At 40.1% G+C, this 17,891-nt stretch overlaps 1 protein-coding gene across 3 annotated transcripts in view; it reads right to left on the bottom strand.

Annotated features, from left to right (window-relative positions):
• DENND2B (DENN domain containing 2B) overlaps positions 1 to 17,891 on the bottom strand; it is an 804,449-nt gene that overhangs the window by 199,713 nt on the left and 586,845 nt on the right. For all 3 annotated transcript variants that reach the window (XM_053720608.1, XM_053720607.1, XM_053720609.1), the window contains 2 exons: positions 10,037 to 10,133; positions 6,201 to 6,245 (listed from right to left, as the gene is read on the bottom strand). In XM_053720608.1, coding sequence (XP_053576583.1) covers positions 6,201 to 6,245; positions 10,037 to 10,133 — 142 coding nt within the window. The remainder of the gene's footprint in view (positions 1 to 6,200; positions 6,246 to 10,036; positions 10,134 to 17,891) is intronic.

The raw sequence follows: 17,891 nt of genomic DNA, 5'->3' as shown, positions 1-17,891 counted from the left end.
TCTCTTACACGCAATGCGCCTTCACCTAGGGTAGCTATGACACCAGCCCAGAACTGTAAACGTTCTGAAAAAACTTTGTAAACCAGTCACTCAATGGGAACAGTTCACAAATGATACCAGCAACCACTCAGCAAATTGTGTACATATCAATCATGGGGTGGGTGTTCCCATTATAGTGTGTATATAGCAGTCACACGCAGTAGGTGTTCCCAGCATAGTGTGTATATAGCAGTCACACGCAGTAGGTGTTCCCAGCATAGTGTGTATATAGCAGTCACACGCAGTAGGTGTTCCCATTATAGTGTGTATATAGCAGTCACACGCAGTAGGTGTTCCCAGCATAGTGTGTATATAGCAGTCACATGCAGTAGGTGTTCCCAGCATAGTGTGTATATAGCAGTCACACGTAGTAGGTGTTCCCATTATAGTGTGTATATAGCAGTCACACGCAATAGGTGTTCCCAGCATAGCGTGTATATAGCAGTCACACGTAGTAGGTGTTCCCATTATAGTGTGTATATAGCAGTCACACGCAGTAGGTGTTCCCATTATAGTGTGTATATAGCAGTCACATGCAGTAGGTGTTCCAAGCATAGTGTGTATATAGCAGTCACACACAGTAGGTGTTCCCAGCATAGTGTGTATATAGCAGTCACACGCAGTAGGTGTTCCCAGCATAGCATGTCTATCTATACCAGTCACACACAGTGGGTGTTCCTATTATAGTGTGTATATAGCAGTCACATGCAGTAGGTGTTCCCATTATAGTGTGTATATAGCAGTCTCACGCAGTAGGTGTTCCCAGCATAGCGTGTATATAGCAGTCACACGCAGTAGGTGTTCCCAGCATAGTGTGTATATAGCAGTCACACGTAGTAGGTGTTCCCAGCATAGTGTGTATATAGCAGTCACACGCAGTAGGTGTTCCCAGCATAGTGTGTATATAGCAGTCACACGCAGTAGGTGTTCCCAGCATAGCGTGTCTATCTATACCAGTCACACACAGTGGGTGTTACTATTATAGTGTGTATATAGCAGTCACATGCAGTAGGTGTTCCCATTTTAGTGTGTATATACCAGTCTCACGCAGTAGGTGTTCCCAGCATAGTGTGTATATAGCAGTCACACGTAGTAGGTGTTCCCAGCATAGTGTGTATATAGCAGTCACACATAGTAGGTGTTCCCAGCATAGCGTGTATATAGCAGTCACACGCAGTAGGTGTTCCCAGCATAGCATGTCTATCTATACCAGTCACACACAGTGGGTGTTCCTATTATAGTGTGTATATAGCAGTCACACGCAGTAGGTGTTCCCAGCATAGCGTGTATATAGCAGTCACACGCAGTAGGTGTTCCCAGCATAGCGTGTATATAGCAGTCACATGCAGTAGGTGTTCCCAGCATAGTGTGTATATAGCAGTCACACGCAGTAGGTGTTCCCAGCATAGCGTGTATATAGCAGTCACACGCAGTAGGTGTTCCCAGCATAGCGTGTATATAGCAGTCACACGCAGTAGGTGTTCCCAGCATAGCGTGTATATAGCAGTCACACGCAGTAGGTGTTCCCAGCATAGCGTGTATATAGCAGTCACACGCAGTAGGTGTTCCCAGCATAGCGTGTATATAGCAGTCACACGCAGTAGGTGTAGCCAGCATAGCGTGTATATAGCAGTCACACGCAGTAGGTGTTCCCAGCATAGCGTGTATATAGCAGTCACACGCAGTAGGTGTTCCCAGCATAGTGTGTATATAGCAGTCACACGCAGTAGGTGTTCCCAGCATAGCGTGTCTATACCAGTCACACGCAGTAGGTGTTCCCAGCATAGCGTGTCTATACCAGTCACACACAGTGGGTGTTCCTATTATAGTGTGTATATAGCAGTCACACACAGTAGGTGTTCCCAGCATAGTCTGTATATAGCAGTCACACGCAGTAGGTGTTCCCAGCATAACGTGTATATAGCAGTCACACGCAGTAGGTGTTCCCAGCATAGTGTGTATATAGCAGTCACACGCAGTAGGTGTTCCCAGCATAGCGTGTCTATCTATACCAGTCACACACAGTGGGTGCTTCCTTATACAATGCCAACCTCTTGTCCAGCCCATATGTGTGTTGTGCTCAGGTTACAGTCCAATGCCTGTACTGGGCCAGCAAAACAAGCAGTAGGGGAAGGAGCCCTTCTCATCTGACAGCAGCAGAACACTAACTAAGGGAATGCTTCCACTTTACATAAACATGGCGGCCCTCAGAGGCGCACACTGGTTGCTGTATCACAGTAAGTCGCAAGCTTTTCTATTTATCATATTATACAGTGTTAACCAAGCTTTAACCCTGCTCTGTGCCCGCATTATATACCCAGCCGGCAGGCGGGCAGCATTCACTCTGAGCTTATGACTGGCATAGCGGGTCCCTCATGACCTTGTACAGGCAAAGCGTGTGGTTTCCTGATGCTAATATATTGTTTACTAACATTACCAGCTGATTACATTAACCAGTTGTTTACTCTCTATGTGCATTTGCTTGATATATTCACTATAGTCACAGTGCAGTATGGATTAAAAGTGCTTCTGTCAGATGCTTCTGTTGTGAGTGTATTTGAGTAGAAACGCAGATGTCACTCATAACAGGAACTAGTACTTCCATCTAGTGTTCTGCTAATGTATAACATTGTCACGATCATGCTTTTCAACAAAGGCTAACAAGAAAATGAAGAAAATTTTATAATAGAAGTAAATTGGAAAGTTGTTTAAAATTGTACGTTCTGTCTGAATAATGAAAGAAAAATATGGGGCTTAATGTCCCTTTAAAGTCCAATCAAAATTATACTTTCATGTTTCAGAGAGGGCATGCAATTTTTTCAACAACTTTCCAATGTACTTTTATCATCAAATTTGCTTTGACCTCTTGGTATTCTTTATTGAAAGCTAAACCTAGGTAGGTTCATATGATAATTTCTAAGCCCTTGAAGGCCACTTCTTATCTCATTGCATTTGGACAGTTTTTCACAGCTAGACAGTGCTAGTTCATGTGTGCCATATAGATAGCATTGTGCTCACTCCTGTGGATTTACCTATGAGTCAGTGCTGATTGGCTAAATTGCAAGTCTGTCAAAAGAACTGAAATAAGGGGGAAGTGCATTAATATAACCGTGTTGGTTGTGCAAAACTAGGGAAAGGTTATCTATATTTTAAACAATAACAGTTCTGTAGTAGACTGTCCCTTTATGGGCTCTAATCCATTAGGCGGATGCAAAACAGATACTAATATTACACTCACATATCCTGGCTTAAAGGTCAATCATACGATGTAACTCTAACAGTTGTAACAATTTAGTTTATAGTTATCAGTGTGTTACAATCAACTAAAAAGCACAAAAGACTGAGCCCCACCTAAAACATTTTCCATCATTATATAACAGGGAAAGAAACAAACCAAAACTATTAATTTTGTCAGAAGCAGAAGACACATCTTGTCTAGAATCTAAAACTACTCAAAAGGACATGAAAATCACATTTAAACGTTCTTGATTCTGAGAGAGATCATTTCATTAGTTCTCTTGGTATCCTTTGTTGAAGAGTGTACACAGCCTAGTGCTCCAGACGCATGCACACCCCTGAGCCTACCTAAGTATGCTCTTCAATAAAGGACAATGTAATTTGTAACAATATGTCTGAAACATGAAAGTTTAACTCCGATTTTTTTGTTCCTTTAATTAATTTTAGGTTGGCCTTACGCCTCTCTTGGTATCCTTCATTGAAGAAACAGCAATGCACATGTGTAAGCAAATAACATGAGGCATACATGTGCAGCCACCAATAAGCACTCCTTAGCCTACCTAGGTATGTTTTTGAAAAAAGGATACCAAGAAACAAAACAAATTAAATGATAGAAGTATATTTTATAGTTGTTAAAAATTACATGCTCTATCTGAGTCATGAAAGAAAAAATTGGGGTTTTAAATCAAATCAAGATGCAGCTGGTATTTAAAGCAAATGTATGTATCCTTGATCCTAACTGATTCGCTGCATGTATCCATTCCTAACTGATTTGGTGCCTGTATCCATGATCCTAACTGACTCACTGTCTGTATCCATGATCCTAACTGACTCACTGCCTGTATCCATGATCCTAACTGACTTGCTGCCTGTATCCATTATCCTAACTGACTCACTGCCTGTATCCATTCCTAACTGATTTGATGCCCGTATCCATGATCCTAACTGACTCACTGCCTGTATCCATTCCTAACTGACTTGCTGCCTGTATCCATGATCCTAACTGACTCACTGCATGTATCCATTCCTAACTGATTTGCTGCCTGTATCCATGATCCTAACTGACTCACTGTCTGTATCCATGATCCTAACTGACTCACTGCCTGTACCCATGATCCTAACTGACTTGCTGCCTGTATCCATTATCCTCACTGACTTGGTGCCTGTATCCATTATCTTGACTTGCGGCCTGTATCAATGATCCTAACTGACTTGCTGTCTGTATCCATTATTCTAACTGACTTGCTGCCTGTATCCATTATTCTAACTGACTTGCTGCCTGTATCCATGATTCTAACTCAGTCACTGCCTGTATCCATGATCCTAACTGACTTGCTGTCTGTATCCATTATCCTAACTGACTTGGTGCCTGTATCCATTATCCTAACTGATTCACTGTCTGTATCCATGATCCTAACTGACACACTGCCTGTATCCATGATCCTAAATGACTTGCGGCCTGTATCAATGATCCTAACTGACTTGCTGTCTGTATCCATTATCCTAACTGACTTGCTGCCTGTATCCATGATCATAACTGAGTCACTGCCTGTGTCCATGATACTAACTGACTCACTGCCTGTATCCATTATCCTAACTGACTTGGTGCCTGTATCCATTATCCTAAGTGACTCACTGCCTGTATCCATTATCCTAACTGACTTGGTGCCTGTATCCATTATCCTAACTGATTCACTGTCTGTATCCATGATCCTAACTGACTCACTGCCTGTATCCATGATCCTAACTGACTCACTGCCTGTATTCATTATCCTAACTGACTTGGTGCCTGTATCCATTATCCTAACTGACTTGGTGCCTGTATCCATTATCCTAACTGACTTGCGGCCTGTATCAATGATCCTAACTGACTTGCTGTCTGTATCCATTATCCTAACTGACTTGCGGCCTGTATCAATGATCCTAACTGACTTGCTGCCTGTATCCATAAGGATCTGGGAGAGTTTTTTCTCTCCCTTATATCTAAGCAAAAGCACCCACTTAACTTGCTATTTTGATAAGTGAGTCACCATCTATAAAATAATATGCAGCTCATGTGTGCAACAAACAACTCTCTACAAATGTAAGGAAAAACGCAGACATCACTTTGGTTTGGTGCAGGTAAAAAGTATATAATTTATTGTAGACAAAGTATATACATCTTATTCATTCCCATGTCATACCAAGTGGAAAGATGTGATGCGTTTCCTGTGTCACCAATCACATTTCCTCAGAGAGCCTGAAATAATAACCCCTATATTTCCTCTACTGCTTAAACCAGGAATTTAGCACTTTTAAAAGAACATTAAACACCAATTACTTTTGGATTAAAGGCCCCAAAAAGTCTGTAACCGGCAAATACTTTAAATCAAATAGATGGTTTAGGCAATTTGCAGCATTTTGAAAACAGAGGTTAGTTTTTGCTTTTTGGCTTCTCTAGGGGGCAAGGGACAAAAAAACAATTTTACACAAAAACAAGAAGTATTTACTGTCAGTTTAAGTGTTTGGAGCCGAATTATCAAGCTCCGAAAGGATCTTGATGCCCCTTGTTTCCGTCGAGCCTTCAGGCTCGCCGGAAAAACAGAAGTTATGAAGCTGCTAAAGACCGCTACTCCATAACTTATCCGCCTACTATGAGGCGGCGGACAGAAATCAACCCGATCAAATCTGATTGGGCTGATTGGCCACAAATCTGCAGGGGGCGGTATTGCACAAGCAGTTCTGGTTAACTGCTTGTGCAATAATAAATGCAGAGAGCGTATGCTTTTGGCATTTATTGATGTGCAGCAGACATGATACGCTACATCGTATCATGTCCGCTCGCACTTTGATAAATATGCCCCTTTATCTTTAGTTCAGACACAGCTTTTGGTAAATGGAATAAGGACTAACAAATACTCAGTGCTTTAGAAAGTGCATGTTACCTTTAAATCTGTCATCAGAATCACTCTCGCTCTCGCTGTTTTCATCTAAAGAAAGGGAAGAAAAAAGCTAGACTGTAACTTGTAGAAGCAGGTAATCATGTATTCTAACAATATGTCCTTAAAGGGACAGTCAACACTAAAATTGCCTTTACTACCCATTCCCCAGGTTTGCACAACTAACATTGTTATATTAATATACTTTATAACATTTAAACCTCTAAATTTCTCTCTGTTTCTAAGCCGCTACAGGCAGCCTCTTATCACATGCTTTTTTATTAGCTTTTCACAACAGGAGACTGTGAATTAATGTGAGCCATATAGATAACATTGTGCTCACACCCTTTAAGAGTCAGCACAACACAGCACTAATTGGCTAAAATGCAAGTCAATAGATAATAAATAAAAAGTCATGTGATCAGGGGGCTGTCAGAAGAGGCTTAGATACAAGGTAATAAGAGGTAAAAAGTGTATTAATATAACAGTGTTTGTGTGCAAAACTGGGAAATGGGTAATAAAGAGACAGTCTACAGCAGAATTTTTATTGTTTTATAAGACAGATAATCCCTTTAAGTCTTTAGCTAATAAACCTTTTGTCACCCCAGTGCTGAGCCAATTTTTAGCTTTTTTGCTACTTTAAAGGGACATTATACACTCATTTTTTCTTTGCATAAATGTTTTGTTGATGATCTATTTATATAGCCCATGACGTTTTTTTTAAAAAAAAAATGTTTAATTTTGCTTATTTTTAAATAACATTGCTCTGATTTTCAGACTCCTAACCAAGCCCCAAAGTTTTATTTGAATACCGTCAGCTACCTTCTCCAGCTTGCTCCTGTTTGTGTAAAGGGTCTTTTCATATGCAAAAGAAGGGGGAGGGGGGAGTGTCTTATTTCCCACTTGCAGTGGGCTTTCCAACTGCCTTTTCAACGGAGCTAAACTGAAAGCTTCTAAGTACGTTTTTAAACCATTTTATACTGGATTTTTATATCAGTATCTGTGCATCTTATTCTTTATAGTAGTGTCTATAACATGCAGTTATATGAAAATGAGTGTATACTGTCCCCTTAAGTCAAATTTCAGTAAGTGACCCACACAAATTATATAAATATTTTTTTTTCAGGGGCCCAGCAGATTTACAATATACCATTATTATTTCATAGCATGTGAGACAGCTGCGCCAAAAACTGTATATTTTTGTTTATATTTTAGTAAACAATATTGAAAATGGCCAAGTGACCACTTCTGTTACTGTATCAATTTGCTAAATTGTCATCAATGGAAGCCCATATGGGATTTTGGGGGCTATAATATAGATTAGAGAGGTCTCATTGTGCAGTACAGGAGGTGTTGCAAGTTGTTTGCTGTTACCACAGTGATCACCTGACTATACAGACAAATGTCACATTTATTTAGGAGGGATTTGTCTACTAGAAAATACAGGTGATGTTTTAAAAAAAATGCCAGTGCTATTAACTGCAATACCCTGAGATCTGACACCCCCAGTGAAAATTCCCAAACCGCACAACACACAAAATTCCCCTTACTGCAATGGCCTGTAACCCCCCTCAACAATTAATCCTAACTGCTATTAAAAGGACATAAATCGTGTTCATTTTTGCCTCTATAACCTTTTCTTCATGATTTAGATAGAACATGTGATTTTAAACAACTTTCAAATTTATTTAGATTATCTCATTTGTTTTATTCTCCTAATATCCTTTGTTGAAAGGGATACCTAGAAGCAATAGTTGTAATATTTAGATGTGGAACTAACGCCACTTTGTCTCACACTCCCTATAGAAGATAAAAAGCAATATCTGTAACATGGGTTTTCCAAATGCTGCAAAAAGCCCAAACCTGTTTTATTTGCAGCACTGACAGATTACAGAGTCAGTTTATTGTCTAGGGAGTGTGAGATAAACACAGGGTTTACAAAAAAGCAAGAGGCATTTAGAAGCGTTTGTCTTCAGTACAGATATATATAGGTGCACTAAATACAAGGCATTATTATGTTTTTTTGCAGCACTGGCAGATTACAGAATTAGTTTATTGTCTAGGGAGTGTGAGACAAGCACAAGGTTTACACAAAAGCATTTGTCTTCAGTACAGATATATAGGTGCACTAAATACAAGGCATTATTATGTTTTTTTGCAGCACTGAAAGATTACAGAATTAGTTTATTGTCTAGGGAGTGTGAGACAAGCACAGGGTTTACACAAAAAAGTGTTTGTCTTCAGTACAGATATATATAGGTGCACTAAGGGGGCGATTTATCAAGCTGAGGTGGACAGGGACGCACATACGCTCCCTGTCTGCTGCATCTTGCCTCTGGCGGGTTGAATTCCCCTGGCGGAATTTAGCATTGCACACGAGCACTATTTTGCGCTTGTGTGCAATCCCGCCCCCTGCCCGCACACAGCCAATCAAGCGCGGACAGGAGCTGTCAATCATCCTGGTCGGACTATACCGGGGAGGAGGTGGCGAAAGTTTAGGAAAACAGCGGTCTGATGACCGCTGCTTGTTAAATACAGTGTGCAGGTTCTCGTGAGAACCTGCAGTCGTATGGGGTTGAAAGGCTTGCGAAGCCTTTGATAAATCGACCCCTAGTACAAGGCATTATTAAGGTTATTTGCAGCATTGGCAGATTACAGAATTAGTTTATTGTCTAGGGAGTGTGGGACAAGCAAGCAAGAGGCATTTAGAAGCATTTGTCTTTAGTACAGATATATAGGTGCACCACGTACAAGGCATTATTAAAGTTATTTGCTAATGTTTCAAAGCTGAAAGTGTCTGGGCTACAACAAGAGGTCAACACTGTAAGGTAAAGGAAGAGATGGAGGCTGCTCAATTTCTTTAAACTGCGAGTAAGACGCGTTTTATACTGAACAACTGATTTCATTTTACAGTGAGAAATATTTAAAGGGACATAATGGTCAAAAATGAAAGGTGCACAAGTGTATTTAAAGGGACATTAAACACTTTGAGATGGTAATATAAAATGATAAATTGTATATATAAAACAACTCTGCAATATACTTTCATTATTTATTTTGCCCTCTTTGCCTGTAATTCCATTCTGAAATTGTGAGCTTTACAGCTCCTGTTAGAAATGGAAGTGCAGAACACTGTTAAATCCAGCACAACCATTGGCTGCACACTCTAGTGACCTATTTATAACTGACCCTAATTGGCCACAGCAGAGAAGGTAACACAAGTTACAACATGGCAGCTCCCAGTGTTTTATAGACACTAAAACTTTACACTTATTTTGTCACTTTTTAAACAACTAATGAAACTTTAAAAAATACATCTACATGTTACTCATGGACTGATATCTTCTTTGAATGCATCATTTTATCTAGCATGTATTTAGTGTTTAATGTCCCTTTAAAGTTTGAATATGATCCTTTTTGCAACAAACTTGTAGCAAAAAATGCTCCTAGTTAAAATGTATTACAGTTTTATTGATATAGGCACATATGCTTTTAGTGTCCTGTGCCCCAGCATTCAAATTCAACACCTGCTCAGAGAGCAGTCAGTGCTGTGTATAGTATCAGCAAAGTCTTAATATGTATCACTATCTTACAAACCTCCGCTGACTCTCTGACCAGGTGTGGTGTTTGAAAGCTAGTGCACGGGGTGCTCACAGCATATGTGTGTATGTCGCTGAACCACTCATTTTTCTAAAAAGAGGCCTTTTTGCTAATGAAGTATATTGTAAAAATATTTTTATTTAAAATGAAAGTACACCCAAGAACATTTTCATTTTGACCTTTATGTCCCTTAAATGATTATACCTGTCAGACGTGCAATGCAGTCTGTATGATCTTAGTACCTCGTAAGGATGATGTCTCAATATTTGACATGGAAAGCTTCTTTAACCTCTTCTTGCCGCGTTTTGCGCTGTAGATTGAGTTAATTCTTTGCACAAGCTGTTAGAGCAAGAAAATGCAAAACAATTACTGGCAAACATATCGATTACATCATAGGACTCTCCTGTGGTTCTCAGAGCTGTCATTAAAACACAGTCACAAAATATTTTGTTACAAACTTTTCACACTGTGAGACAGTTTAGATTATTTTCTGTAAAAAGCTAAGCAAAATAATGAATCCTCTATGACTGTGAAGCATAACATAGTAATATTGTCTATTCAGTATCATTACAGGGACATAACAGTTTTATTATCGCTGCTTTGTATATAACTATGTGTTTAACTCTGAAGCAGAGGTGAAACACATAGATTGAGCTCCAGAGCAGCAATTGGGAGCTAGCTGAACACATCTTGTGAGCCAATGACAAGTGGTATATAGTAAGCAAATTACCAGATAGTTCACAGTAGTGCATTGATGCTTCCGAGCCTACCTAGGTATGCTTATCAACAAAAGGTTACCAAGAGAACCAAAGCAAATTTGATAACAGAATTAAATTGTCTCTTAAAAAACATAAATTATGCTTACCAGATAATTTCCTCTCCTTCTGTATGAGGAGAGTCCACGGCTTCATTCCTTACTTGTGGGAATACAGAACCTGTCCACCAGGAGGAGGCAAAGACAAACCAGCCAAAGGCTTATATACCTCCCCCACTTCCCTCATATCCCAGTCATTCTGCCAAGAAAACAAGGAAAAGTAGGTGAAATATCAGGGTATAAATGGTGCCAGAAGAACAAAAAACAAAATTTAGGTCCACCCTTCGGAGAATACGGGCAGGGGCCATGGACTCTCCTCATACAGAAGGAAAGGAAATTATCTGGTAAGCATAATTTATGCTTTCCTTCTTAATATGAGGAGAGTCCACGGCTTCATTCCTTACTTGTGGGAAACATATACCCAAGCTCCAGTGGACACTGAATGAACGGGAGGGCAAAAAAAGGAAGCGGACCCTATTCTGAGGGCACCACAGCCTGCAAAACCTTTCTCCCAAAAACTGCTTCAGCCCAAGCAAAAACGTCAAACTTGTAAAATTTAGAAAAGGCATGTAATTAAGACCAGGTAGCTGCCCTACAAATCTGATCCATAGAGGCCTCAATCTTGAAGGCTCAAGAGGAAGCCACTGCTCTAGTTGAATTTGCCTTAATTCTCTGAGGAGGCTTATGTCCCACTGTCTCATAAGCTAAGCGAATAATGCTCCTCAACCAAAAAGATAAGGAAGTGGACGAGGCCTTTTGCCCCCTACGCTTCCCCGAATAGACAACAAACAAATAAGAAGTCTGTCTAAATTCCTTCGTAGCCTGAAGATAGAACTTCAAGGCCCGAACCACATCCAAATTATGAAGTAACCATTCCTTCGAAGAAGAAGGATTAGGACACAAGGAACGAACCACAATCTCCTGATTGATGTTGCGATCTGCAAAAACCTTAGGAAGAAAACCTAACCCAGTATGAAGAACAGCCTTATCAGCATGAAATACTAGGTAAGGAGGCTCACATTGCAAGGCAGCCATTTCAGAGACTCTGCGCGCCGAAGCAATGGCCAGTAGAAAAGAACCTTCCAAGACAGTAATTTAATGTCAACTACATGCATAGGCTCAAGATTTAAACTCCAAGGAGGAGCGCTAGTTCTACCCTGGTGCTTGAAATAAAAGAACTATTTTCTAAGTTTATCTTCCATCCATAAGAAAGAAGAAGAGAGAGAATAGATTCTGAATGTTCTTCCGCTAGATGAAAGGATGGTGCTTGTACCAGAATATCGTCCAAGTAAGGTGCTACTGCAATGTCCTGGGTTCTGGCCACGGCCAAGAGAGCCCCCAGAACCTTCGTGAAAATTCTTGGGGCAGTAGCTAGGCCAAACGGAAGAGCAATAAACTGGAAGTGCTGGTCCAGGAAGGCAAACCTTAGGAACTGAAAGTGTTCCCTGTGGATTGGGACATGAAGGTAAGCATCCTTCAGATCTATAGTGGTCATGAACTGTCCTTTTTGAACTAAGGGAAGGATAGACCTTATTGTCTCCATCTTGAACAAAGAGACGTTCAGAAACTTGTTTAAGCACTTTAGGTCCAGAATTGGACGGAACGTTCCCTCCTTTTTTGGGAACCACAAAAAGGTTTGCGTAGTATCCCAAGCCTCGTTTCTCTATGGGAACCGGGACAATGACTCCTAAATAGGACAGATCCCGGACGCAAACCAGAAAGGCCTCTCTCTTCTCTGGTTTTGATGACAGACTTGAGAGGAGGAATATGCCCTTGGGTGGAAGAGACTTGAACCCAATTCTGTAACTCTGAGCAATGACCTCCAGGACCCAAGGATCCTGCACATCCCTAAACCAAGCTTCTGAGAAGAGCGAAAGTCTGCCCCTACCTGATCCATAGACGATCGGGGGCGACCCCTTCATGCTGATTTAGTCTCTGTGGGTTTCTTGCTCAGCTTGGACTTATTCCAGGACTGAGCCGGCTTCCAAGTCTTAGGTTGCTCGGTCTTAGCGGAGGATTGCTGATGCTGGGATTTGTCAGAACAAAAAGGAACAAAAATTATTAGGTTGTTCCTTAGATCTGTTCTTTTTATCTTGTGGTAGGAAGGCGCCATTGCCCCCAGTAACCGTGGAGATAATGGAGTCCAGGCCTGGACCAAACAAAATCTTACCCTTAAATGGAAGGGAAAGTTTTCTGGACTTGGAAGTCAAGTTCGCAGACCAAGACTTCAGCCACAGAGCCCGGCGGGCCTGAACAGAAAATCCAGCAGTTTTAGCATTTAAACTAATAATTTGCATATTCGCATCACAAATAAAAGAATTAGTGACTCTTAAAGCCTTAATTCTATCAAGAATAATATCGAGGGGACCTTCCACCTCAATCAATTCTGATAAGTAGTCACACCAGTAGGTAGCCGCTCCCGCAACCGCGGTAACTGCCGCTGCTGGTTGAAATAAATATCCCGCATGTTGAAACATATTTCTTAACAGAGTTTCCATCTTTATATCCATGGGCTCTTTGAATGACGAACAATCCTCCAGTGGAATAGTAGTGCGCTTTGCAAGCGTGGATACAGCGCTATCCACCTTAGGGACAGAACCCCACAACTCCAATTGAGAGTCCAGAACCGGGAACAATTTCTTAAAAGTAGGTGAGGGGTGAAGGAAGAACCAATCCTCTCCTATTCATTCTCTAATAATGTTTGCCATCTTTCCAGGAACAGGGAAAGTCTGAGGAACAACAATGTCTTTGTAAACTCTATCCAGTTTAGGAATTGAAGATTCATCAGGCAGTTTGGCCTTTGGAACCTCTAAGGTAGCCAAAACATCCTTTAAAAGAAAGCCCAAGCGCTCCATCCTAAATCTAAAATCTGGTTCCTCCGCAATCGGAGTCTTATAGGCAGTCGATTCCGACCCAGAAAGTTCACACTCTGAAGTATCAGAAAGAACTTCATCATCAGACAATTATCTATCAGCTATAGCCAATAAACTGGATGATGACCACTGGAAAGGATAGCAATATTTGACCTTTCGCTTGCGCTTAGCAGGGCGAGGTAAAGCACTAATGGCCACAGACACCGCAGTTTGTAACTGCTCAGTTAAGTCTGGAGGTAAAAGGCTTCCTCCAGATGGAGGATCAGGCGTGCTATGGGAAACTGCATGTGAATTAGGAGATGAAAGCAGGGTGTGCACCTCACGGGACGGGGACCCCTCAGAGGTGGAAGGCTCAGTGGTATTAAACATGTTAACCTTCTTTGACATAATCACTCTTTCTAGGCATGAGGAACATAATTGAGAGGGCGGGTATACCTCGGCCTCCTCACAATATAAACAGGCACTAGTCTTAGGTATAGAGGGAGTACCCACTAAAACATCAGAGTCCTCCATAGCTATGGGCTATGTCCTAATATAACAATATAAATATAAAAAAGGCACCTTTATACACCCAATGACTGGGGCACTCACCACCTCCTATGACCCAGGCACACAGAGAAAACCGCTTCTCTCCAATAACCAGCACGGTCAGAGTAGGAAGTGAAACTACGACCACACCCAGTCACATGGTGCACAACCTAGGACCGCCTCCGCTAAGGAAAAGTGCCCCAAGCTTGTAAAGCTGCACCACTGAAGTAACCTGTATGTTCCAACCTCAGCCTATGAGCCTCAGAAACCATCTTACATATGACTCAGTATAATCAAATAAAAATTTATGAGATCAATCCCCACTGTTCAATAATCCTCCCTCAGGAGATATTAACCCTTGATTCGATACAGATAAAAGGAGCCACACTGTGACCCTGTCTTCTTGCGTTATCATGTGTGTATTAATAAATGAAACGATCTTACCGGAATCTATGCCGTGGAACAGAAACACAGCCTCTCAAGTTTGACAGTCTTGTAGCATCGCTCCTGACATGGACTTGAGTGATGGAAGCAGGCAGTGAAACTCGTCAACACTGATTGCTTAGGAGCTGTTAATACGAGTCTGGATGGGTTTGCAGAAAGACTCTCCCTGCATCTCCAGACTCTAACTTTCGTCAATGCTCTCACTGAGAGGCTGACAAGACTACTTAAAACTCCAGTCCCATTTCAAAGGGACAATTTAGAATCTTCTGACACTTCTCTGCCAACCTCCTGTGACGAAAGGCAAAGAATGACTGTGATATGAGGACAGTGGGGGAGGTATTTAAGCCTTTGGCTAGGGTGTCTTTGCCTCCTCCTGGTGGCCAGGTTCTGCATTCCCACAAATAAGGAATGAAGCCGTGGACTCTCCTCATATTAAGAAGGAAATACATGTCCTATCTGATCCAAATAAGATGTGTTCATATGCCATACATAGGTATCTAGATATTTTATACAATGTAACTAAGATCCTTAAAAACACAAAAATATATATACGTTTATAACAAATCAATATTTATCGTTTTACTCTTGACTGGAAATCCCTTGGTACTTATCAAGGTAAATAAAAATATGTAGATAAAATACCTATTTTATTTTATCTACCTATTTTAATTTACCTTGATAAGTACCAAGGGGTTTCCACTCAAGAGTAAAACAATAAATATCGATTTGTTATACACGTATATATATTTTTGTGTTTTTAAGGATCTTAGTTACATCGTATAAAACATCTAGATACCTATGTATGGCATATGAACACATCTTATTTGGATTGCGTATTTCTATTTTTTAATTGAACTTAGGAACAGCAGTTTTTTGCGCCACCTATATTTTATATATTATTTTAAACTTTTTTGGTGGAAATTTGTTTTAAGGTGTGCTAGTTTCCTAATCTGATTTTGACAGATATATAAACTCTTAGCCCAACATGTCCTATCTGAACCAGGACTTTCAATTCATTAGAAGAGCTATTTGTTATTTTAAATGGGGACTTTAAAGACACCTCTAATCTATTCATGTGGGTTTGTAATTTTTATTTTTTACTTCACAACATAGCTTCTGGGTTCCATGAGTTTTCAGTACACCAGAAACACATTTTTGCATAATAAGTTTACAGCATTGAGAATATTTTCCTGTTTCAGAATGTGTTTTCCTTTATATATAGAAGAAGCACAATCACTCAAGATTGATAAAAAGCATAAATGACACTTATAAAACATGTACACAACTAAAATATAATTTTAAATGTTAATTTATGATAATTACACGTTTAGAAATTACAAAATTGTTAATTGTAAAATTACTTAAAATGATAAGACAATGTAATTTGCACACATTTTGTTATACCTGAAATATTAGGCAAGAAAATGTTCTGCAGTGGACCCTGGTAGCCCAGCCCCTGCTTAAATATAGAAGACATTCCTGGCAATGAAGACATCTAACTGTATTTATTTAATTAGGAGGATTTTAATATCTTGTATAGGAAGATTATTTGTATTTACATTTGTTCTAAATAAAAGGCTCAGGGGATTTAGGGTGGGGGTTCTTGCCATCAAAGAGAACTAACTAGGGGTTTAGAGGTTGGATGATCCTAGCAGTTAGGGGATGAATTAGTAGTGAGTAAATTGATAACAGAAGTAAATTGGAGCGTTGTTTAAAACTATGTTCTATCTGAATCACGAAAGAAACATTTTGGCAGGGCGAAACCACAGGGGGTGCAGAGGTTGCAATTGCGACTGGGCCCCCAAGGGTGGGGGCCCAGCTAAAAAAAAAAAAAAAATAATTTTTTTTTATAAAAAACGTTTTTCATATGGATACCGTTGATTATAAAAAAAATGTTGACCTGCCACTGCCTGCACTGATATCATGTAAGTGTGACATGATGCTTCACTAGTGTCTCTGACTACAGGGGTTAGTGTTTCTGTTTTACCCATCGGTGTTTATTTGTGTGTGTGTATGTGTGTATGTATGTATGTGACTGTGTGTGTATATGTGACTGTGTGTGTATTTATGCATGTATGTGTGTATGTACAGTATGTATGTGACTGTGTGTGTATTTATGCATGTATGTGTGTGTGTGTATGTATGTGACTGTGTATGTATTTATGCATGTATGTGTGTATGTTTGTATGTGACTGTGTGTGTATTTATACATGTATGTGTATGTGTGTATGTTTGTATGTGACTGTGTGTGTATTTATGCATGTATGTGTGTGTATGTTTGTATGTGACTGTGTGTGTATTTATGCATGTATGTGTGTGTAAGTTTGTATGTGACTGTGTGTGTATATGTTTGTATGTATGTGACTGTGTGTGTATTTATGCATGTATGTGTGTATGTTTGTATGTATGTGACTGTGTGTGTATTTATGCATGTATGTGTGTGTGTGTGTGTATGTTTGTATGTGACTGTGTGTGTGTGTGTGTATGTTTGTATGTATGTGACTGTGTGTATATTTATGCATGTATGTGTGTGTGTATGTTTGTATGTGACTGTGTGTGTGTATGTATGTATGTGACTGTGTGTGTATTTATGCATGTATGTGTTTGTATGTGACTGTGTGTGTATTTATGCATGTATATGTGTGTGTATATGTTTGTATGTGACTGTGTGTGTATTTATGCATGTATGCATGTGTGTGTGTTTGTATGTGACTGTGTGTGTATTTATGCATGTGTGTGTGTATGTATGTATGTATGTGACTGTGTGTGTATTTATGCATGTATGTGTGTGTGTATGTATCTGACTGTGTGTGTATTTATGCATGTGTGTGTGTGCGTGTGTGTGTGTATGTGACTGTGTGTGTATTTATGCATGTGCATGTGTGTGTGTTTGTGTGTATGTTTGTGGAACCAGAAAATTACAGACCTTGTTACTACAGCATGGGGGTCGGGGGTTAAACAGTGTCAGTCTATACAGTACCACTATATACAGTACGGGGGGCTGGACCATGTCACAGACTACTGTGGTCACTTTATAAAGTACTGGGGCGGGTAGGGTCAGGCCAGCCATCTCACCGGCAGATTACAGACTGTGTCACTGACTCACTATATACAGTACTGGTGGGTTAAACAGTGTCACTATATACAGTAATAGGTGGTCAGACCATCTCACAGACTGTGTGCACAGGGTACCTCCTTTTGCAGACGTAATCTGATTCACATTTTTTTTCTGTTAAATGTTAAAAAAAAAGATATGTATCAAATTCAATTTTTTTGGGGGGGTTGAGGGGGGCCTTCTTAGATTCTTGCACCTGGGCCCTTTGGTTTCTAGTTACGCCTCTGCATTTTGGGTTTTATGTCAATTTAATAGCAGTTAGGATTAATTGTTGTGGGTGTTACAGGTTATTGCAGTAAGGGGAATTTTGTGTTTTGTGCGGT

The sequence above is a fragment of the Bombina bombina genome, chromosome 7, assembly GCF_027579735.1.
Source record: "Bombina bombina isolate aBomBom1 chromosome 7, aBomBom1.pri, whole genome shotgun sequence".
Taxonomy (NCBI): Eukaryota; Metazoa; Chordata; class Amphibia; order Anura; family Bombinatoridae; genus Bombina; species Bombina bombina.
Note: the sequence above shows the minus strand (reverse complement) of the source record. Positions and strands in the feature narration are given on the sequence as shown.